Source organism: Mytilus trossulus, chromosome 9, assembly GCF_036588685.1.
Source record: "Mytilus trossulus isolate FHL-02 chromosome 9, PNRI_Mtr1.1.1.hap1, whole genome shotgun sequence".
Lineage (NCBI taxonomy): Eukaryota > Metazoa > Mollusca > Bivalvia > Mytilida > Mytilidae > Mytilus > Mytilus trossulus.
Window position 1 is genome coordinate 44,578,632 of NC_086381.1, and position 27,862 is coordinate 44,606,493.

At 31.8% G+C, this 27,862-nt stretch overlaps 2 protein-coding genes across 5 annotated transcripts; one reads left to right on the top strand and one right to left on the bottom strand.

Moving 5' to 3' along the window:
• Nucleotides 1-91: 91 nt before the first annotated feature.
• On the bottom strand, nt 92-6,980 carry LOC134682976 (apolipoprotein L4-like). Of its 3 annotated transcripts, none has more exons than XM_063541944.1 (4): nt 6,680-6,973; nt 4,139-4,286; nt 1,289-1,559; nt 92-831 (listed from the first exon to the last, which is right to left on the bottom strand). In XM_063541944.1, exons 3-4 carry the CDS (start codon nt 1,533-1,535, stop codon nt 218-220), a joined length of 861 nt encoding a protein of 286 aa, XP_063398014.1. In that variant the 5' UTR covers nt 1,536-1,559; nt 4,139-4,286; nt 6,680-6,973; the 3' UTR covers nt 92-217. The 3 variants fall into 3 exon arrangements, with proteins under 3 accessions (XP_063398014.1, XP_063398013.1, XP_063398012.1); XM_063541943.1 differs by having other exon boundaries at nt 4,139-4,415; XM_063541942.1 differs by lacking the exon at nt 4,139-4,286 and having other exon boundaries at nt 6,680-6,980.
• LOC134682977 (uncharacterized) lies at nt 6,362-27,862 on the top strand. 2 transcript variants are annotated; one of them, XM_063541946.1, is made up of 5 exons: nt 6,362-6,446; nt 20,225-20,493; nt 24,031-24,223; nt 25,504-25,563; nt 26,313-27,862. In XM_063541946.1, exons 1-5 carry the CDS (start codon nt 6,431-6,433, stop codon nt 26,468-26,470), a joined length of 696 nt encoding a protein of 231 aa, XP_063398016.1. In that variant the 5' UTR covers nt 6,362-6,430; the 3' UTR covers nt 26,471-27,862. The 2 variants fall into 2 exon arrangements, with proteins under 2 accessions (XP_063398016.1, XP_063398015.1); XM_063541945.1 differs by lacking the exon at nt 6,362-6,446 and adding an exon at nt 19,202-19,341.

The window sequence follows — 27,862 nt, forward strand, 5'->3', positions numbered from 1 at the left end:
TGCTGGTCCTTCATAACAAGTAACGGATATTTCATTTTCATTACCAACGGAAGTGCATATGCTCTAGGTAGGTTTTTTCAACACACTGCTGTAAATTATTTAAAGCATTTAATAAGATGTAAATTCATATTTATCAATATAAGTCAAAAACACATTGGTCATTTTTCCATGAATTCCAGATACTAGTATCTTTTATAGCTGAATGTCACTTACATGTTTACATGATTTGAAAACATAACTGTTGCTCGAATGTTTTGTCCATCATAACTTCGATGTCCCATTTAGTTGGACATGATTTGTCGATATGGTCAGCCCATTCTCTTATTTTTTCAGATACTTTATGTGGATTATTCTTATGAATATCAATAGCGGAATCCACAAGTGTATAAATGTCTAGAGGCATAACAAGTATGCCTACGACACCACCAGCAATATGAAGACCTTGTCCAGCAGTAGATCCAATTGTTCGAAAAGCAGAAGCGCCTGCTCTTGCACCAACGGCTAAAGCATCATCGGCGTACGATGCAGTTATACGTAATGAAGCCAATATTGTCTTTGCTAATATATCCCATGTAATACACTTGGTTGTCGTTCCAGCTCCGAAAGCAAGCTTGCTCCAAAAATCCATCCAATGTGGATACTGCTCCATTTTCTCATCTTTTTCTTTAAGCATTTCACCTATCTCAATGCATTCTTCTTTTATAGTTTCAACAAGCTCGTTATACTTATCTAATATAACTTGTGCTGCCTCTCTTCTTTGTTTTGAAAGCACGGCGTCTGTAATCATGGATCCTCCGACCGTGATACCCCCAGCTCCTGCTATTACACTACCTGTGATGATGATAAGAAATCGATAACATATCTATTTTGTATTAAAAGATATATGTAATGTGTTAAATTGTATATATTGTTTAAACATCAATTTATCAACGAACCATAATTATCTAGAAGCCCGACTCCAGGTGTTGGATCTTCTCGCTGTGTTGAAGACTTATTAATGGACTTCGGTTAGTTTCTGTCCTTTGGTTGGGGTGTTGCCTCTTTGACACATTCTCGTTTCCATTCTAAATTTTAAATGTAAGCATGATGGTTTCATTTTCATTCAAGTAATTTGCCTTTCAATAACTGCTTCTTTACAACTAGTATTATAATCAGTCGTATTTTGTAAAGTGTTAAGTTCTGCTACTATAAATATGTTTGCAAATGTTTCTTTAATAAAATGAAATGCATGAATGAAATACAATTTCTTTTGGATAGTTTCTGATCAATTTTTCTTTCTAATACTGACCTGCTATAGTGAGACCTAATGACGCACCAAATGTCACAAATGACAATCCAAATCCTACAACAGCCAATATTCCGCCACCAAGAGAAGTAGTTGATCCAGCAATTTTTGCTTTGCATATATTTTGGAAATGTTCGTCTAGATTCACTGCCAGATCTTTTAATGCCTTCACAGCTTCATCTTTACATTTTATCCATTCATTCAAGTTTTTTTCAAGCTCGTGTGCTTTTGTGCAAAGACTATCAGACATGTTATAGCTGAATACGTTTCCAATCTGAAAATGATTGATGGAATTCATGATGAGATCAAGAATATATAAATGAGACCTAAATTTACGAAATTCTGGTTGCTTAACACCACGATGAGAAGCTATTAGTTTCATACGATACCCTGGCCATCTTGAAAGTTAATCGTACAAAATATCGGTCTCATTGGTTTCTGTATAATTTCCAGCAAATACGACGAGATACAAATTTAGGAATAAGTTTTGCCTCTACTGGTTTACCAAACTTTATGTCACGCAAATTCATCCTTAGAAATCAGCCAAAATACTTAATTTTGATTCATTGATAATCGATAAATCAATACTAAATGTGTATTTGTTCAAAGATTACGCTAAAAGTATGCATCGTTAAATGTACTACGTCCGTCATATGAGAAATAAAATAACAAAAATACCAAACATAAATCCCTAAGGGAATGGCAAATTCAAAAACTAAAACACATCAAACGAATGAATACTATTTGTCATATTCCTGACGTGGTACAGATATTTTCTAATGTAGAAAATGGTGGATTAAACCTGGTTTTACAGCTAGCTAAACCTCTCACTTTTAAAACTTCTATGTAGGGAGATCATGCGTAAATAACGTGAACAATCAGATCAAAATAACATATTTCATTTGCATTTTAATATATATGAATCATGTGTATCGGGTGTTCATGGCATATTTCCAATTGTCTCTGATAATTTTGTTCACACCTTTTATAAACTCGAAACGTATTGCATAGACACCTATATATTGATGTTGTCTCTAGAAGTTTTTTAAATTGTTTCCATTGGTGGGTTGTTATCTAACTGACTCCTATCCTATCATTTCCTATATTTGAAAATATCTGTACGAAGTCAGGAATATAACAGTTGTTGTTCATTCGTTTTATGTGTTTTATCATTTGATTAGGGACTTTCTGTTTTAACATTTTTCTTGGAGTTCAGTTTTTTTTGTGATTTTTACTTTTTATCTAACATCTTATACTCACATAAAAAATGAAAGTTAGCTATAAGCGTGTCAGTAATTGTACAGCTAGAGAGACGATCCAGTAGATGTATGATATAATATAGTATCGCATAATCGAAATTAAAATATGTGTTGATATTAATGATAAAAGATAGACATAGCTGTCAAATACATGTTCACCGATTTTAATCAAATACTCATTTTGGTTTATAACAATATCAAACATGTTAAAAGTCTAAGATAAACAATTAGAAGGACACGGGAATGGAAATACGTAGTTTCGTTTCGTGTGTATTCGGCGACATTCAATTTATTATCGAGTTTACCTCTACAGTCATCTTATGACCATATAAGTGATGTAAACATAAATATAGATAAAAAAAGATTAAGCAAACTCGTGCTGTTGGATTATTCTAGGTCTATTTAATTACATATTATAGATGAAAAATAAATATTTATCATCGTTTTTACCTGTATAAGAATGATATTTTGTAGATCGAAGCAGTCAATCAAATTATTAATATTTGTTTCGCTTTCAATGTTGACATTCTTGTCCTTTAAATATCTTCACACATACAATTTACTTGTTATCCATCTTAAGCTAAGAAATTGAAGTTCACATGAACACGGATTCAATGAGGTCGAATTATTCACTAGCAAGTAAACAATTTATAATCGATGTTTTTTAGCTCATTTTGACAAAATTGAACCATATTGGCTGCTAAAATTGAATTATTATTTCACTATTTGCATTTAAAACAACATATTGAGTTTACAAGAAAACGAAACCTGTAACACATGTAGCCTGTGACCTTAATTCCTTAATTCTCTCCGCGCCAGAAGTCGCATAAGGCCTCGTGTAGCCTGTGACACAAAGCGATAATATTAATGTACATAAAACAAAAAAATAATATATTAGATTGTTTTTAAATCTCGTAGCTAGAGCCCCTTTAATAATAATAAAAAAAATATGCATATTTTATGAGGTAGTTAGGTAGGAGTGGGACAAACAATGTACGACAATTGACATATTTATAAGCATTTCTTAAAGATGACAAAAACAAGGTGTACACTACAAACAAGTATGTATGTAGGTATGGATGTAATTAACAGTAGAATGTTTATCAGATAAACAAGTACATAGAAAGATTAGATAACAAAATATTTTGTAGATTACTTCAGATGTAGGAGATACCTAAACAGAAACATTTCTTATACTAGTACTGTAGAAAAAGTTGACAGATCATACCATAGCCCTAATAAGCGTACTTAGTCAACAGCGATAATTTAATTTGATAATGAAATGTATATGCAATTCTGTGGTTGTTGCTTCTGTGTTCATGCTGACAAACATCGTCCGTGCCATTAATTAAAAACAAGTGGATATACATCGTAAGTCATTTACAAAACTAAGATTAAGCCATCTGATAATATTTTTTTGGAATGGAATTGGTGATCATTATTGTAATCGAAAAAATAATCTTACATATTAATGAGTTATCTGTCCATAAATTAAGAGTTATCTGATTGACACTCTTATCACATGTTCTTATATCTATAAAGAAATAAGAAAAAACAAATCCAAATTAAAGAGATAAAAACAAATAAAAGTTACCTTAAACGTTGTAGTGTTTTCAATTTCTTCCCATACAGAGTGCTTGTAATTGTACTTTCTTTTTTCTGAACAACTATGATAACAAACGCTTCATTCGTCTGTATTCATAATCAATAATATTAAAAGACGTTTCCAGTACGTTCTTCAACTGATAAAGTCATATGCACATTAGTGTCTGAGTTGATTTTCTAAAAATCGCAGTGTTTAACTTTAATCTTGTGTTGCGTTAATCGATAAAGCTGACGTTATCTACAATCACGAATATCTTGAATCTTATCTACAAAATAAAATGCATGTAGATTGTAATACGATTTCCGTAAAATTTCTAATGGATTTTTATTTTATATTGATTTGATAAGTCAATCCAATTTAAACAGATTTTGATAATTCTAGTTTGTTCTTCATTTCTGCAGTTAGAAAACCGTACCACTTTAGTTATATTATCTAGATTTTTATTGTAACTGCTATGAACAGTTAGTTCTTGTATACTTTTGAACCACTATTGTTATAAGATAAGGCACATGTGAATGCCCCGAAATTGTTTTAACTCTCCACATTCTGTATGTGCCTATCCAAAGTCAGGAACCTGTATTCAGTGATTTTAGTATTAGCAATATATCATATTTGTTTCTTGTTTTGTGCAGAAATAAGGTATGTATGAAATACCTATACACATATGTCTTGTCGGTGTAGCTTAAATAATGAAATTCATCAAATATTGTGTTTCTTAAACAAAATTTCAATAAACAAAAATGATGAATTTATTTGAACAAATATTCACAATAAAGATTTTAAAGGAAGTTCAAAGGCAAAACAGACTTATTCCAAAACGTCTGTTTTTACTTACTCAATTAAAACAGGGGATATGCATTTGGCAAATACCTTTTAGTCTGTCTATTTTTTGAAACACAATGTTGTTCCCTTGATATATTGATTTTCTCATTTCTTTCTTGTTTTTCTATATTGTGTAGCAGGGTTACTCTTACGATCGCGCTTATTTTGAAATTTGTCAAACATATGCTGAAGTTACTTCCTGTAAAGAGTAGGAGCTAGTTTCCAAAGAAACTATTTTGAATACATTTTCGGTTTCAAATATTTTTTCTTCCATTACAAAAACCCGAACCTCTTTATACTTTGAGGTACTAATCATCAGATTAAGTGATGTGATGAAATCATTATTTATGCAAGTTGGTTGAAAAATAAAATTTAGATAAATACACAAAAAAGAAGATTGACATTTTCAGAACTACATCATAGCATTGATGCTTGGATGCAATCCAGTACATTTTTGTTCATGGTAACAGTTATTGAAAATATTTATAAAAACATGCCAAATTTTGAAATTTGTATCAAATTTCCTTCAATGGTAATGTCTAGTGCGCAAAACATAATTTTACTCTCTCTACATTCTAAGATTATTTTTAAATGTTTGTTTTCAACTTCCAGTAAGGTTCCAATGTAGGTACACATATACTTAGATAATTTCACAGGTTATGCAGTGACTTATTCACAGGAATAATCGGGGACCTGCTGTTTATCGAGTAATTTGTCATAACAGCAAAGAAAAGTGCAATAACAATATTATTATTATTAAAGAGAAAAAAGTTATTCAGATAAGACTGAGTGAAGCAGCTTATTGGGAAACATGAAATGTAAGTGTGTATGAAGAAAGGCAAATACGCAAGAAGGATTTGAGAAAATAAGAAGCTCGGCAGTTAGGAGTAAAGTAAAATACGTAGACAGATACACTAGTTGGCATGCATATAGGTACATATGAGATACATAAAGTCAACAGTAGTTATACCGGTGTTCAAAAGTCATAAATCGATGGAGAGAAAATAAGTCCGGTCACAAACTAAAACCGACGGAAACATATCAACTATCAGAGGAAAACGAGGAACCAAAAGAACTTTGAAGAGCAACAACAAAAAAAAACGTCAACATACATAGATTTCAACTATTTGATAACAACTGCCATATTCCTGACTTGACACAGGACACTTCAAGAATAAATGGTGAGTGTGACCTGAAGCAGACACAAAAGAAGACAGATATATATATGGTATTAAGTGTGTGATAAAGAAGCATGAAAACGTGTGTGGATCGTGTTAGATGGATGGTATAGTAGAAACGTAGATAATGACATGTAGCTATAAGGCATATACCTAGATATGTGTGAAGTAAGCGTGTTAATATTAGATACTAGATACACATGGACTTATCTATTTTTATTTTTATTTTTTTCACGATTATAAAGGATCTTGGTATGCAAAGAAGTCATTATCAAGGAAGATGTATAGTAAACATGGTAAATGTATTTATAAAATGTAAAAAGAGAGTTGCGCAGGTATGCTTATATACATGGTAGAAATGTAAGCAATACATGCATCTTTGAATGGGAAATAAAATATAATGCACGTGGATAAAATCAGACAATCCACTGTCTCGCTATAAAGAAAATAGTGTTCTAACAGGAAATTGATATTATAAGATTATCCAATATCTACTTTTTGAACATTTATAGTGAAATTAATGTCTTACCTTATTGAAATGATGACATCCTATTTTGAGTTTACACGAAAACGAAAGCTGTAATACATGTAGCATGTGACTTAAATCGATACACATAAAAAGTACGTGGGTTTAATCTTTTATATATACAGATTTGAACTTAGTGTGTGGATTTTGTTGACTCTTTTGACACATTCCCAATTTTCATTCTTAATTTCGTTTAATATATAAAAAAAAATCTTCGTTTTTTAGGAAGTAAATGGAAAATCAAAGTTGTGTTCCGTCATTCAATATAACAGGGTTATCTAAAATATAAAGATGTAATGTATACATAACAACAGCTGTTCACACAAGTATATGATAAAACGATCTTTTTAAATACACATGGCGTGTGTATACTCACATGATTAACTTTTAGTCATCTAACTTGATCGACAGAAAAAAATCCTATTTTAGTTAAACATGTTAAATGCATATTTCAGTCAAGTAAGGTAATAATATTTAGGTCAAATGCAAACTGTTTTCAAACAAAATAAGAATTTGTTTAAAAATAATAAATGAACACTAATCACATTTTATTTATAAGCTTAACCCATTGTATTAACATGATTAACCACCAAATTGTCAAATACTTTCATTTCTAGAAAAACCAAATCTAGATACAGATAAATAGGTCAAAAATATCTAAAATATTATTTCAGGGAGATGACGTCTTTATTAGCTCACCTGGCCCAAAGGGCCAAGTGAGCTTTTCTCATCACTTTGCGTCCGTCGTCCGTCGTCGTCCGTCGTCGTCGTCCTGCGTTAACTTTTACAAAAATCTTCTCCTCTGAAACTACTGGGCCAAATTAAACCAAACTTGGCCACAATCATCATTAATGTATCTAGTTTAAAATTTGTGTTTTTTTACCCGGCCAACCAACCAAGATGGCCGCCATGGCTATAAATAGAACATAGGGGTAAAATGCAGTTTTTGGCTTATAACTCAAAAACCAAAGCATTTAGAGCAAATCTGACATGGGGTAAAATTGTTTATCAGGTGAAGATCTATCTGCCATGAAATTTTCAGATGAATCAGACAACCCGTTGTTGGGTTGCTGCCCCTGAATTGGTAATTTTAAGGAAATTTTACTGTTTTTGGTCATTATCTTGAATATTATTATAGATGGAGATAAACTGTAAACAGCAATAATGTTCAGCAAAGTAAGATTTACAAATACGTCAACATGACCAAATTGGTCAGTTGACCCCTTTAGGAGTTATTGCCCTTTATAGTAAATTTTTAACCTTTTTTCGTAAATTTCCATATCTTTTGCAAAAATCTTCTCCTCTGAAACTACTGGGCCAAATTAAACCAAAATTAGCAACAATCAACATTGATGTATCTAGTTAAAAATTTGTGTTTTTTTACCCGGCCAACCAACCAAGATGGCCGCCATGGCTAAAAATAGAACATAGGGGTAAAATGCAGTTTTTGGCTTATATCTCAAAAACCAAAGCATTTAGAGCAAATCTGACAAGGGGCAAAATTGTTTATCTGGTCAAAATCTATCTGCCCTGAAATTTTAAGATGAATGGGTCACCTGGTTCTAAGGTTGCTGCCCCTAAATTGGTAATTTTAAGGAAATTTTGCTGTTTTGGGATATTATCTTGAATATTATTATAGATATAGATAAACTGTAAACAGCAATAATATACAGCAATTTAAGACTAAAAAATAGGTCAAAATGACCAAAATGGTCAATTGACCCCCTATGAAGTTATCGTTTTTATAATCAATTTTTAACAATTTTCATAAAATTTGTGAATTTTTACTAACATTTTCCACTGAAACTACACGGACAAGTTCATTATAGATAGAGATGATTGTAAGCAGCAAGAATGTTTAGTAAAGTAAGATGTACAAACACATCAAAATCACCTAAACACAATTTTGTCATGAACTGTCTGCTTCCTTTGTTTAATTCACATATACCAAGGTGAGCGACACAGGCTCTTTAGAGCCTCTAGTTTTTTTATCGCTTTAAAAACGTCCCTGCAAAACGTTCGATGCGTTCCAAAACTCCGTATTACAGGCCGTACTTTCACCTATAATTAACATGATTAACCACCTGTGGGAATGATCCTTTGAAACCAACACAAAAAGCAACGATAGACAAAAACACAAGGAAAAATTAAAACTACTGGGGGTTGTCATTTCCGTTAATTTCGATTTTTTTTCTTTGTCTATTACATGTAGTTATGGTCGAAAACAAAATTCGGGTTAAACAGAGCTATGTGATATATGTTGAACCTGCAAGCACATCAAGCAAGAGATATACAAATAACATTTAAAATAAAGTCACACTATGAATGAAGTTTGAAGCGTGTTCCTCACACTATCCAATAAATAAAAACTTTAAAGTGGTATTTGACAATCACCATTAAAAAGTTATTTACCGAACTCTGAGTAAATTTTAAACGGAAATTCCCTAATCAAATGACAAATTCGAACACATTTTACGAATGGATAACAATTGTCACGTGCCTGACTTGGTACAGGCGTTTTCTTTTTAGAAAAAGGTGGATTAAACCTGGTTTTATAGCAAGCCAAACCTCTCACTTGTATGAAACGCCGCAAAATAAAAGTCCATGTTAATAATTAAACAGGTCAAAACAAAAATAGGGGTACATAGGTCAATATGTGTCATTATCTAAATAACTATTAAAACAAACAAATATGTCTCAAAGAACAAAAAAAGGCATTTAGACGAAGCACGTACATAGCATTTCAAAAGACAAAAAGACAAAAATTTACACTTTGACGTGATGTACAAGTACTGCACAACATCAAACGGATTTAGCTAAAAGAATTAACAGTCTCAGACTGTTCCTTTGATCTTCGAGTGGGGTAACTGGTGTTGTATATAGATAAGTGCATTTAAATGAAGTTTGTTTAGTAATTGTACAATCCTGTTTCGCCGGTATAACAGCTTGTCATATGAAAAGAAGTAGACGAGGTTAACATACATGTGCACGCAATTAAGAACATCAAATTTGATTCTTACTCCAACATCGATCTGGCACCGCTTAATTGATTAATTAAAGCTGAAATGATAAAACATTATCATTGTAGTATTAGTGACTAATTTTCCTATGATTTGTATAATTAGATGCATATAGAATAAATTAACAAAACATTCAAGCTATGAATAGGCTAACACAAGCTAAAACTGAACCATTATCAAACCCGCGCCAAAATCAAAGGTTCAATTGAATAGATAATGTAAGAGGGGCGCGAGACATTTTCTTTTGTCAAATACTTTCATTTCTAGAAATACCAAATCTAGATAGTCTACAGATAAATAGGTCGAAAATATCTAAATATTTTTTCAGGGAGATGAAGTCTTTATTTTTTTTATCTCTTTAAAAACGTCCCCGCAAAATGTTCGATGTGTGCCAAGACTACGTATTACAGGCTGTACTTTCACTTATTATTGTAAACTTTTAATACATTGGGATTTGAATGGAGGTTTGTCTCATTGGCATCCATACCACATTTTCTTATTTATATCAAAAGAGAAAGTGATTCCCATCTTGAACCAAAAAAATTATCCATGTTGTAATCCTATGTCCCGTCCGGCCTTTTAATGTGGTACTTGTTTTCATCGCATCCAAAAATATAAATATTTCAGAATGAGTAGAGAAAAATAAGTAAAATAAAAATTGCGATTTTGCGGAGATACAATAACATGAAAGAAAATATAATAAGAGACAAAACTAATAAAAAATAGGAAAAAAATATACTTAAAAAGTAAAAAATACAGAAATTTGACGCATCTTGACCAAGAATAAAGAACGCTGGGACGGCTTTTTAAAAAAATTTCTGGGACGCCAGACGTCATAATTATTTGGACTAGGCTGCAGCGTTCTTTATTCTTGGTCAAGATGCCTCAAGTGTTAGAAGACGAAGAAGAATCGTCAATATTATAGAACTACACTTAATTAAAGTCTATTTTCGTTTGATTATTTGTATATGCAAGCAACTTACACAATGCAATTTCCAAATCCTAGGTATTTATAATCACTTTTTACTCATCTTATTTCCTACCGGTGTCCGTCTTGACAATTTGATAAATAGGCTTTCTATCACGTCCGCGTTCTGAAATCTATTTATAATTATATCACTACAGACACAGTGGTATTCGATAAAACGTTTAAAGAAGGATTTTGTATTCCCATTTTAAAGCTATGTGTACAACATAGATCTGAAATCAGTGTTTCACAGTCAAACCAGATAATAATTGTTTTTTGTAATTTCGGCCAAAAAAGAAATGTATTTTTTAAAATAAGAATATAACAATAAATATCTGACTGTAATTAGTTTCGTGGTTATAGATGGAACTTATTGCAACTATTAAGATACATATTATATATGCCTTTCGAGTGACTATTTTTGGATCGAATTTAATGTAGATCATATATACCAAAACTTATAGAGGGTAAGCTGCAGATCAATAAGACTTTGTGTAGATACGACATGTCTTCAAAAATTAATACAGTAGAAAAATAATTTGGAAGGGGGAGGGGGTGTTAAAGATTGAAAAGTGAAGCATTTTTTTCTGTTTACTTTATTATTTAATAGATCGAAACAAGTGCCTGTGCACATCTCTCCTCGGTCCGTCTTCTTTTAAGCATATGTTATTTAGGGAAAGAAAGACAATTATTCTATACACAATAGCCGTTTTAGCTATACAAAACAGTTGGAAATGTAGGTTATACGTGATTAAGACGCGGCAACCAAATGACAAAGACGAACTAAGGACATCCAGAAGGCAACATAGTATAGTATAGTATAGTTTTCAACAATATAGAGATGTCTATGTTCCAGACCATATGAGTATTTGTACCGTACGCGTACTTTTTCAAAATACGCGGCATACGTCGGACTGTTCGCGTACGGTCTGTCAGATTTTAAGGTCAAGTTTTAATACAAATAAATATGTTACAGATCAACACGACATAAATCTCGAATTGATATAAAAAGTTCAATTGTAATTGGAATAAAAACTTATTGTTTTGACTATTTTAATAGGTTGCGTTAATTTAATATGGTAAGCGTCTGTATTTAGCATGAAATTCAATATTGCTCACTGAATTGAAGCCGACGAAATGTGGATGAAAAGTTTTTAGAATATTCAGAATTTTTTTCTAGAAAAAATGTCAAAACAGTTAGTGAGACAACAGGTCAATTTCTAGTTTTAATTTGAAAATAAAATTTGATAGAAACGATACAAAAAAATAACATTAAATATAGCAACTCGCCAAATAATGTAACAATTTAGGAAAAAAAGGAAGAAGTCTAAATGTAAAAAAGTTAATAATTTAGAATTACCATTTTTTAAATACATAAACGCGTATTTCCCGCTTTACGTAACACTACAAGAATCTTTCCTAGGAGCCGTGGATTGCGAAATATCGTCTGTATATTTCTAAAATATTTACGTAAATTGATGGCGTCGTGTGTTAAGGGGGTTCGCGGGTTTAAATCATTTATATAGGATTTCTCTATATTTTTCTATGAATGAACTTTATCTTATAGTTAATAGAAAAATGAAATAAAAAAATGGGGTCACCGTTCATTTGCGCTCACAATCTGCCTTCGAAAGAAGTATACATCTTTGTAAAAGTGGTATTTTTCTGTTGAACTAATAGGAGAAATAAAGGTAATATCGAAATAAAAAAAGAAATTTATTACAGAAATCGCTCAAATTTTACAATAATTTAGTTTAAGTACAGCCTATATCGAAATTATATTAAAAAATATAGGTCACCGATGAGTTAAAAGAGATATTTCAATTTTAATGCCAAAAAATGACATTTTCCCACAAAAGGAAGATAATTTGGAACTTTTTCAATGATGTTTACATTTAAAAAGTCATCTGGGGCCAACACGAATTAATTGTTTTCAATGTTTTTTTGTACCATATGATAAAGTAACAACTACAAAAGGTAATAAATAAAATTTGTAATGAAAAACAATTGTTTGATTTTTTTCTGAATTTTTTATACCCTCGAGCCTCCTTAAAACATTTATCGGCCAATCAAATCGGTATATATAATTTAATATTCACGGTAAGGAATCCCTTTAACCCGAACTCCTGCGTCGTAAAAATTACATGCTTTGCATATTCTTTAGCTTTTATATAATTTGTAGGCAACCCTTTTTGTTGGTTGGTTGTAGCATAATATTCTAATGCACCGACTTTTAAAAGAGACCACCAAAACTCTACTTGTGGATACTCTTATAGTATTAAGCATCCTATCCCATTAGTAGGCGCTTGAATACCAGTACCAGATATTTATTTGAAATAACCCAAGATATCTGAGTTTGTGAATGAGGTTTACAGCATAGACGATAATGCCCCCCCCCCCCAAAAAAAAAAGAGAAAAAAGAGAGAGAATATTAAGTAAAGTTGACAAAATAACTATACTCTGCGTTTTCTGCATAACAAATTAAATACTGATATACGTATATCATTTGGAATGAAATACTGAACTAGTCTTTATCAGAACTGGTTCACTGATTTTAGCCCTGCAAATTATGTTCATTAATAAGCATCAGTATGTTCGTCCACTATTGGAGACTTACATGTAGTTAACCTTACATCCTTCTCCTACATTGTGTCAATAATAATTACAACAATGAAATTTCGTGAAAGAGTTCCGACAAAAATAACCATTGACATCAAAAAGCTCTGTACAGCTGAAAAAAACATACAACAACTAGTCATACAATTAAAGAGCTATAATACTCGATTTTTGGAACGAAGCATACAAACAAAGAACAGAAACAGTTGAAGAGCTATCAGTCCAAATAGAACCTAAAAAAATAGCCAAATCATGCAGACGAAGATCAACTTTGTCTAATGGAGTTGAAACATTAGTTTCTTTATAATTTCAAAATTTATGAATAGTTTTAAGGGAGTTGCAGAATACAAACGTCTCTTTCGCCGAAATGATTCCTACGTACTCAATTTCACATTTGAGAGATCCATAATTCATTCCAATTTAAAAAAAAAAACCAATAAAAAAACGATATATTTTATATATAGATCTGGAAGACGAATGCTGGAAGACGGATGACATTGTTTTTGATTTTTTGGGGATTGGGGAAACCCTATGTTTTTCTCACTACGAATAAAAGTTAAAAAAAAAAATCCTCCAAAACAATTTTATTGATAAGCATTTTTTTTTATATTGGGCTATCAATAATAAATCTAACCTGTTCTGGTGATAAAATTTTTACTTTGTCAGATTCCAGATAACTTTTAATGTCGGATAACTAATAATGCTGTATATGTTATAATAAAATTGAGAATGGAAATGGGGAATGTGTCAAAGAGACAACAACCCGACCAAATAAAAAAACAACAGCAGAAGGTCACCAACAGGTCTTCAATGTAGCGAGAAATTCCCGCACCCGGAGGCGTCCTTCAGCTGGCCCCTAAACAAATATATACTAGTTCAGTGATAATGAACGCCATACTAATTTCCAAATTGTACACAAGAAACTAATAAAAAAATAATACAAGACTAACAAAGGCCAAGGGCTCCTGACTTGGGACAGGCGCAAAAATGCGGCGGGGTTTATAAAAATTTTAATACATTACTATTTCCTCATATATTACAAACTAGATAAGATCAAATATAACTAATTTCATCTTATCTACTGCTTAAATTGTTATCCCATTATCCAAATTATTACAAAAAAGCTAATTTAAAATATTTATATTTTTCTGTGTTTCGTTTCAATCAGACATTTAACAAAATTGATAAATGGTTTCATTTGTGTACTGCAAATTCTAAAGGGGCACGTAATTTTAAGTATAAGCATATTTTTAATGCTGGAAAGAAAAGAATGGCTAAAAGAATTACAGAAAAAAGAAATGCACCCCTCCACCCTCGTTGCCCCTAATCTAGACCGTCATTGTGTCGGATAGTTTCGTTGAATATATTTGACTGTTTTTGTCTACAAAAAGAATATTGGTACAAAGCGTTGTTAATATTTGTATTTTAAATTACTGATGAGGTGAACACAAAAAAGTATTGCTTGAATCACGGCAAAGTTTGCTATGTATTCTAACCAAATTAAAATCTTAAAAAAAATCTTTTGTGTTTAACCAAGGATTTGTAAAGTCTAACTATACAAATCCTTGGTTTAACCCATTCAATAAAGAAAAAGAACCACTCTAAAAATATGGCCAAATAAACAATTTAACTTCAGACATTTCTGCATCTTATGGTATCTATTTTATAAAGATCACTCATAGACTTACTTGGTAATATTTTTTTTTTAAAATACCGATTTAAGTTAGTTGAAATGATCGGACATTTTTGATTGGGAACTCACTTTTGTCCTTTGAATGTAACGTGACGGTACCCAAATTGCACCTATTTTGACAGTTTTCCAACTACGTTTTTTTATGATTAAGACAAACATTTCCATTTTGTGTTTATTTTGTAGCCGTATCCTTCTTTATTATATAGGTACATCAATTTGATTTTCAATTCACATGGAATTATAGAAAAATTGGTCTGAACTACCCTCCAAACCATCAATGATTCTGTAATGAGGAGTATCCAAATTGCATCCATGCTTAAATTTGCATCGTCAAAAGTCGAATAACAAAGCTTTTGTTTACTTTTTTTTTCAAATATTTTGAACAATTGGATATTTATCCATGCTGACTCTTCTTTTTTTAAGAAATGGATACTTGAAACATATTATATTTGCTAATTTCAAATAGATGACGTTTTGATGACATCGCATGGCGATGTTTCAGTACATTTTGCTTTTTTAGTAAACACTTCATCTGTTGATAAATACTGTAAACGTTTTGTGTGTATCTTAATATGTTATATCATTAAAATACAACTTGTTTAGTCTCTAGGAAATCTTGTAAGATTTCCACTGCTATTTTTGCTAAAAAGGTGTAATTTGGGTACTCGTTGCAATTTGGGTACCGTTACGTTAAACGTCATACATCTTGAATTAATATCGAAAACGGACTAAAATTCTTTTGTTGTATTAATTTTGATTTAAAAATATCGCCATAATTCGCCATCCGTAATAATTTAAAAAAAATGTTTATTTGGCATGCTATACTCGATTAAAGTGCGGACGTGAAAGAAAGCACTCTTCTCGGTTTACGATACACTTACGATGATACACATGACGTAACTTGCAATCAACTTAGTAGTTCTTTACGATGCCTTTTTGAAACACACGTAACGGGAACGTAGAACCACACGTAAACCGATCGTAAACTGATACGATCATCGTAAATTAAGAAGGCTTTGTGAAACGGTGGCCAGAAAAACATCTATCATATAAATTCTACTAACATTTTATGTAATTACATGAAACCAGATAGTACTATATATATGTAACACTCAGAAACGTGTCCTTCCCTCCAAACGTGTCCGATTCCCCCAAACATGTCTTGTTGAAAACTGCGCCAAAGCGTGTCATTTGTATAAACGCCCAAACGTGTCCGTTTCTCAACTAACCCCCAAACGTGTCCATATCAAGCGTTATTTGGTTAGTGCTATTTTATTAACGTATACTAATTTTACCATTTCATTAAAAATATAAATAAGGCACGTTAGTAATTTTTCAAACCGGCAGATTTAAACTGGGGGCGTCATTTCGGCTATATTGTAAGTAAATTGTAGGCCAACATGTTTAGTTAAATTAAACTGTACAGTTAACGGATTAAAATGTCCCTTTCTCTGTGCATTACACGTTAATGTTCTCTCTAATTATGCATGAAATACTGGCAACTGGACGATTCGCAATCTTAAGTTAATTTTTTCAGAAGAACTAAAAAAAAAATAAAAAAACTTGTGTTTTCTCTAAATATGCATGAAATACTTGCAACTGGACAATACGCAACCAGCAGTCTAAAGTTTATCTTAACCATGAAACAGTAAAAACATTTAAACATGTATGTTCAAATGTAAAAAAAAAAAAAAAGGTAGCCTGAGTGTGTTCTCTCTAAAAAGAACTGCGAAAAAATTAAAACTTGTATGTTCTCTCTAAATATGCATAAAATAATTGCAACTGGACAATACGCGATCATCAGTTTAAAGTTAATTTGTACAGTACAACTGTAAAAACATTAAAACTTGCAAAACTATTGTGCGCTCTAAATATGCATAAAGTACTTGTAACTGGACAATACGTAATCAACAGTCTAAAGTTTATTTATACACTACAAAATAATTTTGCAATTAAAACCGGCGTTGATCACATTACTATCATATTTATTTTTTAATATAAAAAAGAATCTATAAAACCTATGCATAAAATATTTGGCACTGGACGTTATGTCTCTTTATTATGAGTCTTTAGTGATGCTGGAAACCTACAATTTATTAAAAAAAAAAACGGATAACCAGTTTATGATTTGATGAGCTTTTGAAATACACACAAACTATTGACAAAAGCGGGGGAAAAAATGCTGTTAAAAACCCGCCATGCAATATTCGGATAAATATAAACGGCATCATTAGAGTTTATAAGTACAACTAATTAACAAAGTTAACGATTTATTCAACTCCAGAATTATGTGCATGTTCCCTCTAAATGAATATAAATACTTGCAACTGGACAATATGTAATTTCAGTCAAAGTTAGTTTATCATAACAGATTAATTTTGCAATTATTATATTTATTAAAAACCTACATTGTACTAACTTAATATGATAAATGACAACTTCATCACCCATCATAGAATTGCCGTAAACGTTATCAGCGATTTTATTTAGGAGATTCATGTACAGACTTAGCGCTAAAAGACGTGTGACGTTTTGGCGTAAAATATTGGACACGTTTTGGCGAATAACAATTATAGGACACGTTTGGTGGTTATGAAATCGGACATGTTTCGGGAATATTGTCCATTTCGGACACGTTTAGGGAGAAAAGACACGTTTGGGGGAATCGGACACTTTTGGGGGGAAGGACACGTTTGGGAGGGTAACATGTCAATACCTTGTATGACCACCTCTTGCAATAATGACCGCCTGACACCTCCGTCGCATGGAATCAATAAGACGTCGAATAAAATCTTGAGGGATGCTGTTCCATTCCCTGAAAAGTGCTGTTCGGAGCTGGGTTAGCGTTTCCGGTGGATTTTGGCTATTTCTGATACGTCGTCCAAGTTCATCCCAAAGATGATCACTTGGTGATAAATCTGGAAACATTGCTAGCCAAAGCAACACACGAATATGGTTATTCTCCAAAACGGTCATCGAAATGTGTGCCACGTCACAACAGGCGTTGTCCTGCTGAAAAACGTGGTTAAAACGATGTCTTCGGAGAAACGGGAGAACAACCGGAGCCAGAATTTCGTCCCTATACCTTGTTACATGTAGGTTTCCAACGATGATTTTGAGCTCGTTGCGTTCTTGGTAGGTAATTTCACCCCATACCATGTTTCCGCCACCTACAAACCGATCTGTTTCCTGCATTAACGCATCAGGAAATCGTTCATTGCGTCTCCGGTAGACCCTGACTCTGCCGTCGCTAAATTTCAAGTTGAATTTGGATTCATCGGTAAAAAGAATCTGTCTTCATGTTTGCCTATTCCATCGAATCCGTACACGTGTCCATTGAAGTCTCGTCATCCTGTGACGCTGCGTAAGGATAGGTCCCTATAATTGACGACGAGCTCTTAGATCAACTTGGCGCAATCGGTAACGAACTGTTTGAGCAGATATTATGTTGTTATGTCTTCCGTGGGTTTGTCGTGCAGTTTGTGACGCTTTACAAATCGATTCCGGAGATGAATGATGCGGATGTGTCTGTCTTGATGTAACGTCGTTTCACGTGGCATGCCACTACGAGGGCGATCATTTGTTGTGCCAGCATCTTTAAGACGAGTCTTAAGCCTTGCAATAGTCATTCTAGAGACATTAAAATGATTTGCAACCTGCACCTGAGTCATTCTTGCTGCCAACATCCCAATAGCTCGTTCTCTCTCATTTTGGCGTAGACGGGGCATTGTTTTACGTGTAATTTTTCAATGCGACCTTTTGTTAAAAATCGTGTCCGACACAATAAATGACAAATAGGACAACTCGATTCCAACTCTATACAGGTCAATTTTTGAAAAAAATGGTTATTTGTTTGAAATCAGAAAATGGCTTCACGTCATTTCCGATATTTTTATAAATGAGTAAATGATGGATAAATCATTCAGGTTACTAGTTTTAATCATGAAAATATTTGAAATCAATATATGTGATATTTTGAAATTAAAAAAACAAAACAGTGTAACGTTTCTTTTTTTGCCTAGTATATATATATTTATGTTTTGTTTTTCTCTCACTCAGTCTAGTAATTAGTCCAAATTGTATTGGTCACTTGATTCCCTATGATCTTTATTTCTTTTTAACATAATAGCGTTATCCCCCGTTTATATATATTTCGCAAACTCTCCGTTACAATTAAAGGATGGAAACGGCGTTCCATAAGTTAGTTTATATGTGGTCTATATAAATAACATCACTTGCATTGATCGTCACAGGTTATATTACTTTACCATTGACTTATTATAAGGTTTTTAAATGCATCAGTTTTGTGTCTTCTTGTTTCTGTTTTATTTTTTGGATTTCAATATCTCAGATGCTGCCATCAAAACGAGTAAGTGTGGAATGACTTTTCATTATAATTATAAATAATTTTAAATGAACTTGATCTTTATGGCAAACCCGTATTTACGGCAGCTCGTTAGTGCTATAATTATATCAGTGTGTAAACAGGTAAAAACGAGACCACGATAAAAGTAACATTATTTGTTTTATGATCAAGGTGACAAAATCTATAGCCCGTAACTATACTAATTAAAAGTGAATTTAAATCAAAATCGCACATCTAAAATTCTGCTAAACTATGTTGAATTATATCAGTTTAACATATTCCGGCATGCTAATGCTTTTAATATTATCTTGCTTTATTATCATTTTTGGAATTAATTCAATTAAAAGCTTGGTAAACTGACATTAAAAAAATGCTATTCTATACTGCTAAATGATACGAACATAGAATAGATAATTTTCAAGTAAAGTCTTTATTTCAGTTTTCCCATTTATCAGTTGTAAATGTAATAAAGCATATTCGATAAGGAATCATACGATTATCAACATGAACCAAAAATACTGATTTAAAAATGATATGTGGTATATAATTGCCACTGAGACAACTTTCCAATAGAAACCAAGATATGGGTATGACTACCTATGAAACAACTCTTCACCGGAGACCAACATTTGGTATGATTGCCAATAGAAATCAAATTACATAGACGTTTACGCGTGTCTTGCGTACCAAGTTATATATAAGCCTGATATTGTTGAAGAGTTTTTGCATATTCTAAGAATGATAGTTTCTGAAATGCACTACTCATATTGCATATTGAGTTATCGAAAAACACAACGTATCTTTGAACTAAATGAATCCTTATTACCAACATTTTACAATTTTTAAATCTGTGATACTATATTGATAATCATTGTGATAATTGCAGTATCCTTATCACCTCTAAAATGCAGTTATGGTGTGCAAGATTTCAAAGTTAATCCAGAACATAGTTATAAAGTCGTCTACAATGGCGGGAAAATAAAAATGTTTTGTGCTTTACTGCTGTTTTACGGATTTTCTGATGACAAAGACTACAATGAATATACTTATCAAAAATGTGTCAGCATAGAAGAATTTAACAGCGACTGTGGGTCTTCTAACGTCACATTGGAATACAGAACTCTTACTGGAACAGCCTCAGTCAGGTACCTGAAGGTACGTATATACTAAATTACTATGAGCACGATGACTGTTTCAAGTCAGGAATATGACAGTTGTTGTCCATTCGTTTGATGTGCATGAGCTTTTGATTTTGTCATTTGATAAAGGACTTTCCGTTTGAATATTTTATAAATTATTCACGGCAAATGTCGTCGAGTTTGTGGAATTAAGCATAGATTATTTCTAAAAAAATATTCTATAACACACTTATAATAAAAGCATCTTCTATCATTATAACATACACACTAGTGTCTAAAAGATAAAGGAAGCTTCTGTTGGTACGGAAAGTTACGATGTCTAATAAGTATTGATATATAGTGAATATCATATCTAAAATTATGTCTGTATAGATAAAAATGGAAAACGTCAAATATTCTATGCAAATAACTATTTTAATATAAAACTACAAAGCTTATTGTTAAAATATGCATAATATTTTTTATCAATTGAAGATGTTCTCGGAACTGTCATGAAAACTATATAGGAGCTAGGTTAAATAAAGGCAATAGTACTATACCGGTGTATAAAAGTAATAAATCGATTGAAAGAAAAACAAATCCAGGTTACAAACCAAAAACCGAGGGAAATACATCAACTGTAGGAGGAAAACAAAGAAACAAAAGAAACACCGAATGACAACAAAAACAAACGCAAAAACGCATAGAAACAAATTATTTGATAATAAATGCCATATTTTTGACTTGGTATAACGCATTTCAAGACAAATGGTGGGTTTAACTTAGTTTAATGGCATGCAAAACCTCCGGCTTTATGGCAATATTTAAAAAATATCGCTTAAACAATACGTGATAGAAATACTAATACACGCAAGAACATTCATAACAGAGAAACGCACAAACAAAATATATAATAGACGACAAAACATGCAACCAGCAGAACAACAACGAACATATTCTATCCACGACAAACACCTGAAAATATCAAAAGTAGTAATGTGCTTAACATGCAATCTCGGTCTTTATACAAATATCCGTCCAAACAATGTTCATGACAACAGCAACAACAACAAATAACTTATTTAAGTCTCTCCTCCATTTGATATAAAACACAATATAATATTTACAGATCAATTTATAAAAGAGCCACTCTAAAAAGGAGTTATATGAGATACTGTTAAAACACAGATTAAAATGCATTTATATTACATCTATAACATACTAGTATATCAATATATCTTAGCATAACACACCATACTATGAAAAACAATTATACAAAAGAAGGCAAACAACATTATATACACTTATTTTAAGTATAGAATACACTTCCTCTTAAGAACTTCTACATGGCTGATTTGGGCTGTAAAATAGCAAACTCTGGCATCACTAAACATAAATAAAAACTTTTCCTCATTATTTAAATTACTTAAATTACTTTAATTACTTTATATTATATACACTGTATGATATATAAAAAAACATTTCTCGCAAATCTGCATATTCTAGGCATTCTAATATCACATGTTTTTACATCTTCAATTATATACATATCATTTTTTCTACAATTTAAACAAAACCTTTCATTTGCATCTATACCTTCATATCTGCCAGTTTCAATTTTAAACGGAGCAGCACCTGCTCTAAATTTAGCATATGCACTTCTATATTTACCGGTCATAGTAATACTTAAATATGTTTCTGTACAATAATTTGACTTGAATAACCTGTAAGTACACAATTCAATACTTTTATTGGCTAGTAAATTTGAATGCCATTTATTTTGATACATAATAAACAGATTGGTACATAATAAAAAATAAAAACACAAACATACTGAGCTCTGAGAAAAATTCAAAAAGGAAAGTTCAAAATCAAAAGGCAAAATCAAAAGTCCAAACACATCAAACGAATGGACAACTACTGTCATATTCCTGACTTGGTACAGGCATTTTTTTATGTAGAAAATGGTGGATCTCACCTGGTTTTTAAGCTAGCTAAACCTCTCACTTGTATGACAGTCGTATCAAATTCCTTTAAATTGACAAAGATGTGCGAAAAAAACAAACAAAAACAATAGGTTATAAACAGCTGCGCCATTAGCGCATGATACGCTCGACGTCTTATGTGGAAGTTATATGCAATAATCATAAATAGTTTCTGAGAAAGTTTTAAGCAATAACCATATATAGTTTTTGAGACACGGCAGGACACCCCCCCACCCTGTTTTTTTTTTACAACTATCACTAAAATAAAATTTTGAATCAAAACCAAAAAGTATACAGATCTTTAGATTAATATAAAAAAGAAGTGTGTAAAGTTTTAAGCATTAATCATAAATTATTTTTTTAGATTTGGCGCGACCTGTAAAAAAAAAAAACTCCCCTGTTTAACAAAATACTCAATAACCCAAAAACAAAATTTTGAATCATCAACAAAAAGTATATAGATCTTAAGATCAATATAACAAAGAAGTATGTAAAGTTTTAAGCAATAGTCATAAATTGTTATAGTGATACGGCAAAACATGTAAAAAACCCTCCCCCTTTTTTACAAAATACTCAATCACTAAAAAATAAAATTTTGAATCATCATCAAAAAGTATACAGATCTTAAGATTAATATAACAAAGACGTGTGTAAAGTTTGTAGCAATAATCATTAATCGATTTTGAGATATGGCGTGACATGTAAAAAAAACCTCCCCCTTTTTACAAAATACTCAATAACTCAAAAATGAAATTTTGAATCATCACCATAAAGTATACAGATATTAAGATTAATATAACTAAGAAGTGTTTAAAGTTTTAAGCCATAATCAAGAATCGTTTTTGAGATACAGTGCGACATGTGAAAAAATATACACCCCTGTTTTAGTTACAAAGTGCCGTAAATCAAAAAGTTTAAATCTAATTTTTACCAAAAACTATACAGATCATTTGACCATCATAAGAAACAATTATATTAAGTTTCATGAAATTTGGATAAGTCGTTCTCAAGTTACGGAGCAACATGTTTAAGCCGGACAGACAGACAGACAGACAGACGGACTGACAGACGGACAGACAGACGGACAGACAGACGGACAGACGGACAGACAGACAGACAGACGGACAGACGGACGGACACCGGACATGTGTATATCATAATACGTCCCGTAAAAATTTTGACGGGCGTATAAAAATGTCATAAATAGTGGTAAATAGTCTAGTTCGGTAGGTCACATTCGTGCAAAGAGAATAAATTAGCTTGTTTTCAATATCTTTAATAGCAGACTTTCTCAATGACAAACAATGGTATGGACAGGGCATTTTCCTAATATTTTGACTACAAACGTTAAGACATTAAAGTCAAAAATAAAAAAAAAAAAGGAACTTCATGGCAAGATCCATTTATTCTGAAAATTTAAGCAATTTTGCAATCCGATTTTGACTCGTTTAACCTAAAGCGTAGTTTTTAAACTTTTTTTTTTGTTTCGGTTAGGGCTATTAACTAACATGTGGGAGATGGTTGAGAAAAATTAGCAGACTGACGATTGGCTGATTTTTCATACTGTTACATGGTTTGTTTATCTTCAGGATACATTTCTACAACATACATATTCATGTAATGACCAATTATCGGACATACCAGAGTTTTGTACAACTAATTCAAGTTATCACCAAGATCTGTACATACATTTGGTTGCACCCGAGAACTCCGCAGCAAGAATCGTTTTCAACGTCAGAAATGGAGACAAATATAAACTAGACTGCAATAATACAATCTTTGGTAAGTACAAACAAACAACTATTATCACTGAACTAGTATATATATTTGTTTAGGGGCCAGATGAAGGACGCCTCCGGATGCGGGAATTTTTCGCTGCATTGAAGATCTGTTGGTGACCTTCTGCTGTTGTCTGTTCTTTTTTGGTCGGGTTGTTGTCTCATTGACACATTCCCAGTTTCCATTCTCAATTTTAATCAATATATTTTTTCTATACATGTAATCCAATAGGACATGTTGTCTTACTGACATAAATATCACATCATTGTGGGTTCATCATTATTTGTTGCACAAGATTTTTAAGTTATGCTCAAGGTTTTTGCAGATACTTTTAATTTTGAAATTGATTTTATTTTCATGAATCAAATTGTAACATCTTGTTTTACACAACCATTATATTAAATCAAAGAATTCAAACCACTCGAAACGTATATTATACATTTGACGATCTCCTATCAACATTCAATAACAATGGTAGTTATCAATTAGCATGTCTACTTCGTCAAATACCAATTAGTAAATAAATGATATTTGTCTATGAAAATGGCATAATCTAGGTTTATTTTCAGTCCACTCTATCAATGTTCACATATAATGAAGTATAATTGAAAGTTATGGAGTTCCTCAAAAAATTAAATGTTTCATTACCAAAATTACTAGTTTGACTGGTTGATTGATTGATTGATTGATTTATTGCTTTACACGGCACCATTTCAAAAAGCTATATTGCAGCGAGTAGGACATTCAAAGAAAAGGTACTTTACAAATGCGAAGATGTAATTGGTCTTTCAAGATAATTAACTATAGATTCATTTATTTTCCTGTGTACCAGTTTTCGTAGAAATTTAAATTCGGGGTTTTGCCAAAGTCATAAAACTGCTAAAGTCTAGTCAAAATAGTTGGTCAGTATAGGAGGTTACAATTAGTACTCATTACAAAACCGACTCTCTGTTGAAAAACCAACACCCCTATCCCCCGAAAATAACTCATCAAATATATTATCGATCAAGAGCCCATCATTTTGATAATATTCTCCTCGATCTAAATGTTTTGAGACAATAAAAGTCAAAACCAAGGAGTAAACAAAGATTCGTAATCGAAGAAGTTCTTCAAAACATTTTTCTTCACCGTAAACAAGACATTAGCGCTTCCGATTCCCATGTTTGTAATACAGAGAATTTTTAAATGCTTTTATCCTGTTTCAATTAAAATTACGCATTTTTATAACCAAATGTGTTAAAGCCAAATTTTATAGCTTTATACATGTATACCATTAATTTCAGAAAGCTGCAAAGATCAGGGAGAAAATAAGAACCAAAAACATGATTCTTCAGATGATGACTGTAAGTAATGCACATATGTATAAATCGTTTACAAGGAGAAGTAAAATCACAAAAATACTGAACTCAAAGAAAAATTTAAAAAGTAAGTCAATGATCAAATGGCAAACGCATCAAACGAAGGGAAATCAACTGTCATTTTCGAGACTTTATACAGGCATTTTCTCAATGTTTTCACTGAAAATTCGCACTCAAATAAATAGGCATTAACGTACGATTAACATATGATAATAACATCTTGACTGACTCATACCAAATTTGTGTATTTATATTGATATACGTAGATAATAAAAGATATTTATGTATTTATTTTTCCATAAAGACATGAGAAATCATATATTATTTTTTAACATGAGCAGCAAATACAAAGTCTTTGAATAAAATAATGAATATCCGCGTTTATTTGATCGGGATGTCACCTTCCCCTACCTACCCAATTATTACTAAATGTTTACAATGGATTGCAGTTTTCATTGTATGCTCTTGGTAAAGATATATTTTATCAGAACTACATATTTTTTTTTATTCAAATGGGATGAAATATGTTTCAAAAGATTGAAACTCAGCATTGTTTCTTCTTTGGACTCTCAACATTTTTTCACATTTAACAGAATAATGTCCTGTTCATAACTGAAACTATGGTATCACAAGGAGAAAGTGGCAGTAAGAATCGCTTGTAAAACGTTTTTTATAAAGTTTCATCATTATAACATGCATATAATATATTTCATGTTCTTTTAAATTATTTGCAGCGCCAAACCTTGAAGCACTTCCATATATTGGAGCAATTGCTGGTGTACTTCTTATTCTTGCTATTCCCACAGCGGTAGTACTGTGTCGACGTTATAGGCGGAGAAAGGAAAGACGAGAAAGAATACGAAAAGTAGAAAAAGAGGTGTACGACATGTAACGTATGTGAGTGAACGTCTGAGAGGTCAAATCAACTGTCGTCATATCAGTATATCTTAGTTATTCAAGTGCCTAAAACTATTTTGACGACTGCACTAAAGGATTAATGATTTTAGAACAAATTAAAATGCCTATCGAATTTGGGGTTTTTCTAACAACTAAACCTCTCAAATCATTTATTTGGAGACCAAGATAGGATACGATTATCTTTTTAATATGATCAAGAGTTTAATCGGATGAAAGGACAATATTATCTTGTTAGTTTGATATATAACTCGAATTGGCAGCAATTTACACAATTCCAGTACTTTCACCTTCATGACTTTTAGCGGCAAACAACTTTGCAAACGATAAAATTGATACAATTGACCGAGTAAGACGCACAAGACACTTATGAGTTTGTTTATGTCCTTAGTTTCTTCCGCTTTTCTTTTAGTAAAGTTAGAATAAGGTAGGGGTCTAAAACGAAGAAGAAGTAATTAAAGATGATTGCACAACACCAACATCAAGTGAAAATGAAAGAGATAAATGAAACTGAATGATTTTTAATTATATACACACAACATTACCATACTTTTGAAAAAGATGTCCGTCTCTAAATAAATTCCAAACAATCAATGTCGTTATTCGTGATCAAGTGGTAATTGAGAGAAGCTACTTATACTTAACATTAGAAAATATACTGAAAAAAGCAAAAACATTTGTTTAAATCGGAAATGCATGAACTATAAACCGACGCGAAAGAACCGAAATCGAGTTGTCGGTTAAAAACGAAACTTTATACCAAAAGATCATTTCAAATATTGTCCCCGAGGGTTTCACCAGTCCAGTAGTCAACATTTCGGTGTTGACATGAATATCAATAATGTGGTCATTGTTATAAATTTTCTGTTTTCAAAACTTTGAATTTATCGAAAAACTAAGGATGTTCTTATACCAGGCATAGATTACCGTATAAGCCGTATTTAGCACAACTTTAAGGAATTTTGAATCTTCAATGCTCTTCAACTTTGTACTTGTTTGGCTTTATAAATATTTGGATATGAGCGTCACTGATGAGTCTGATGTAGACGAAACGCGCGTCTGGCGTACTAAATTATTATCCTGGTACCTTTGATAGCTATTGTAACTTTGTATAACACCGCCCGTGTCTGATTAAAAAGTTGATGAACCAGAATTATGTCAACGAATGTATCGTCATTTTTGTAAAAGAAAATTGTACGAAAGGTACAAAGACCTTGTTGATAAATATAACATACTTCAAAATTATAGAAATGAATCTGGGAACCTTCTTTTTTGTCAACTTAATAACGTGTTGTAGTATTCTTTTATTTGTCTTTATGAATATTACTTTTACTGTTTTATCTGTTTTAGTAATAACCATTTGAAGTGG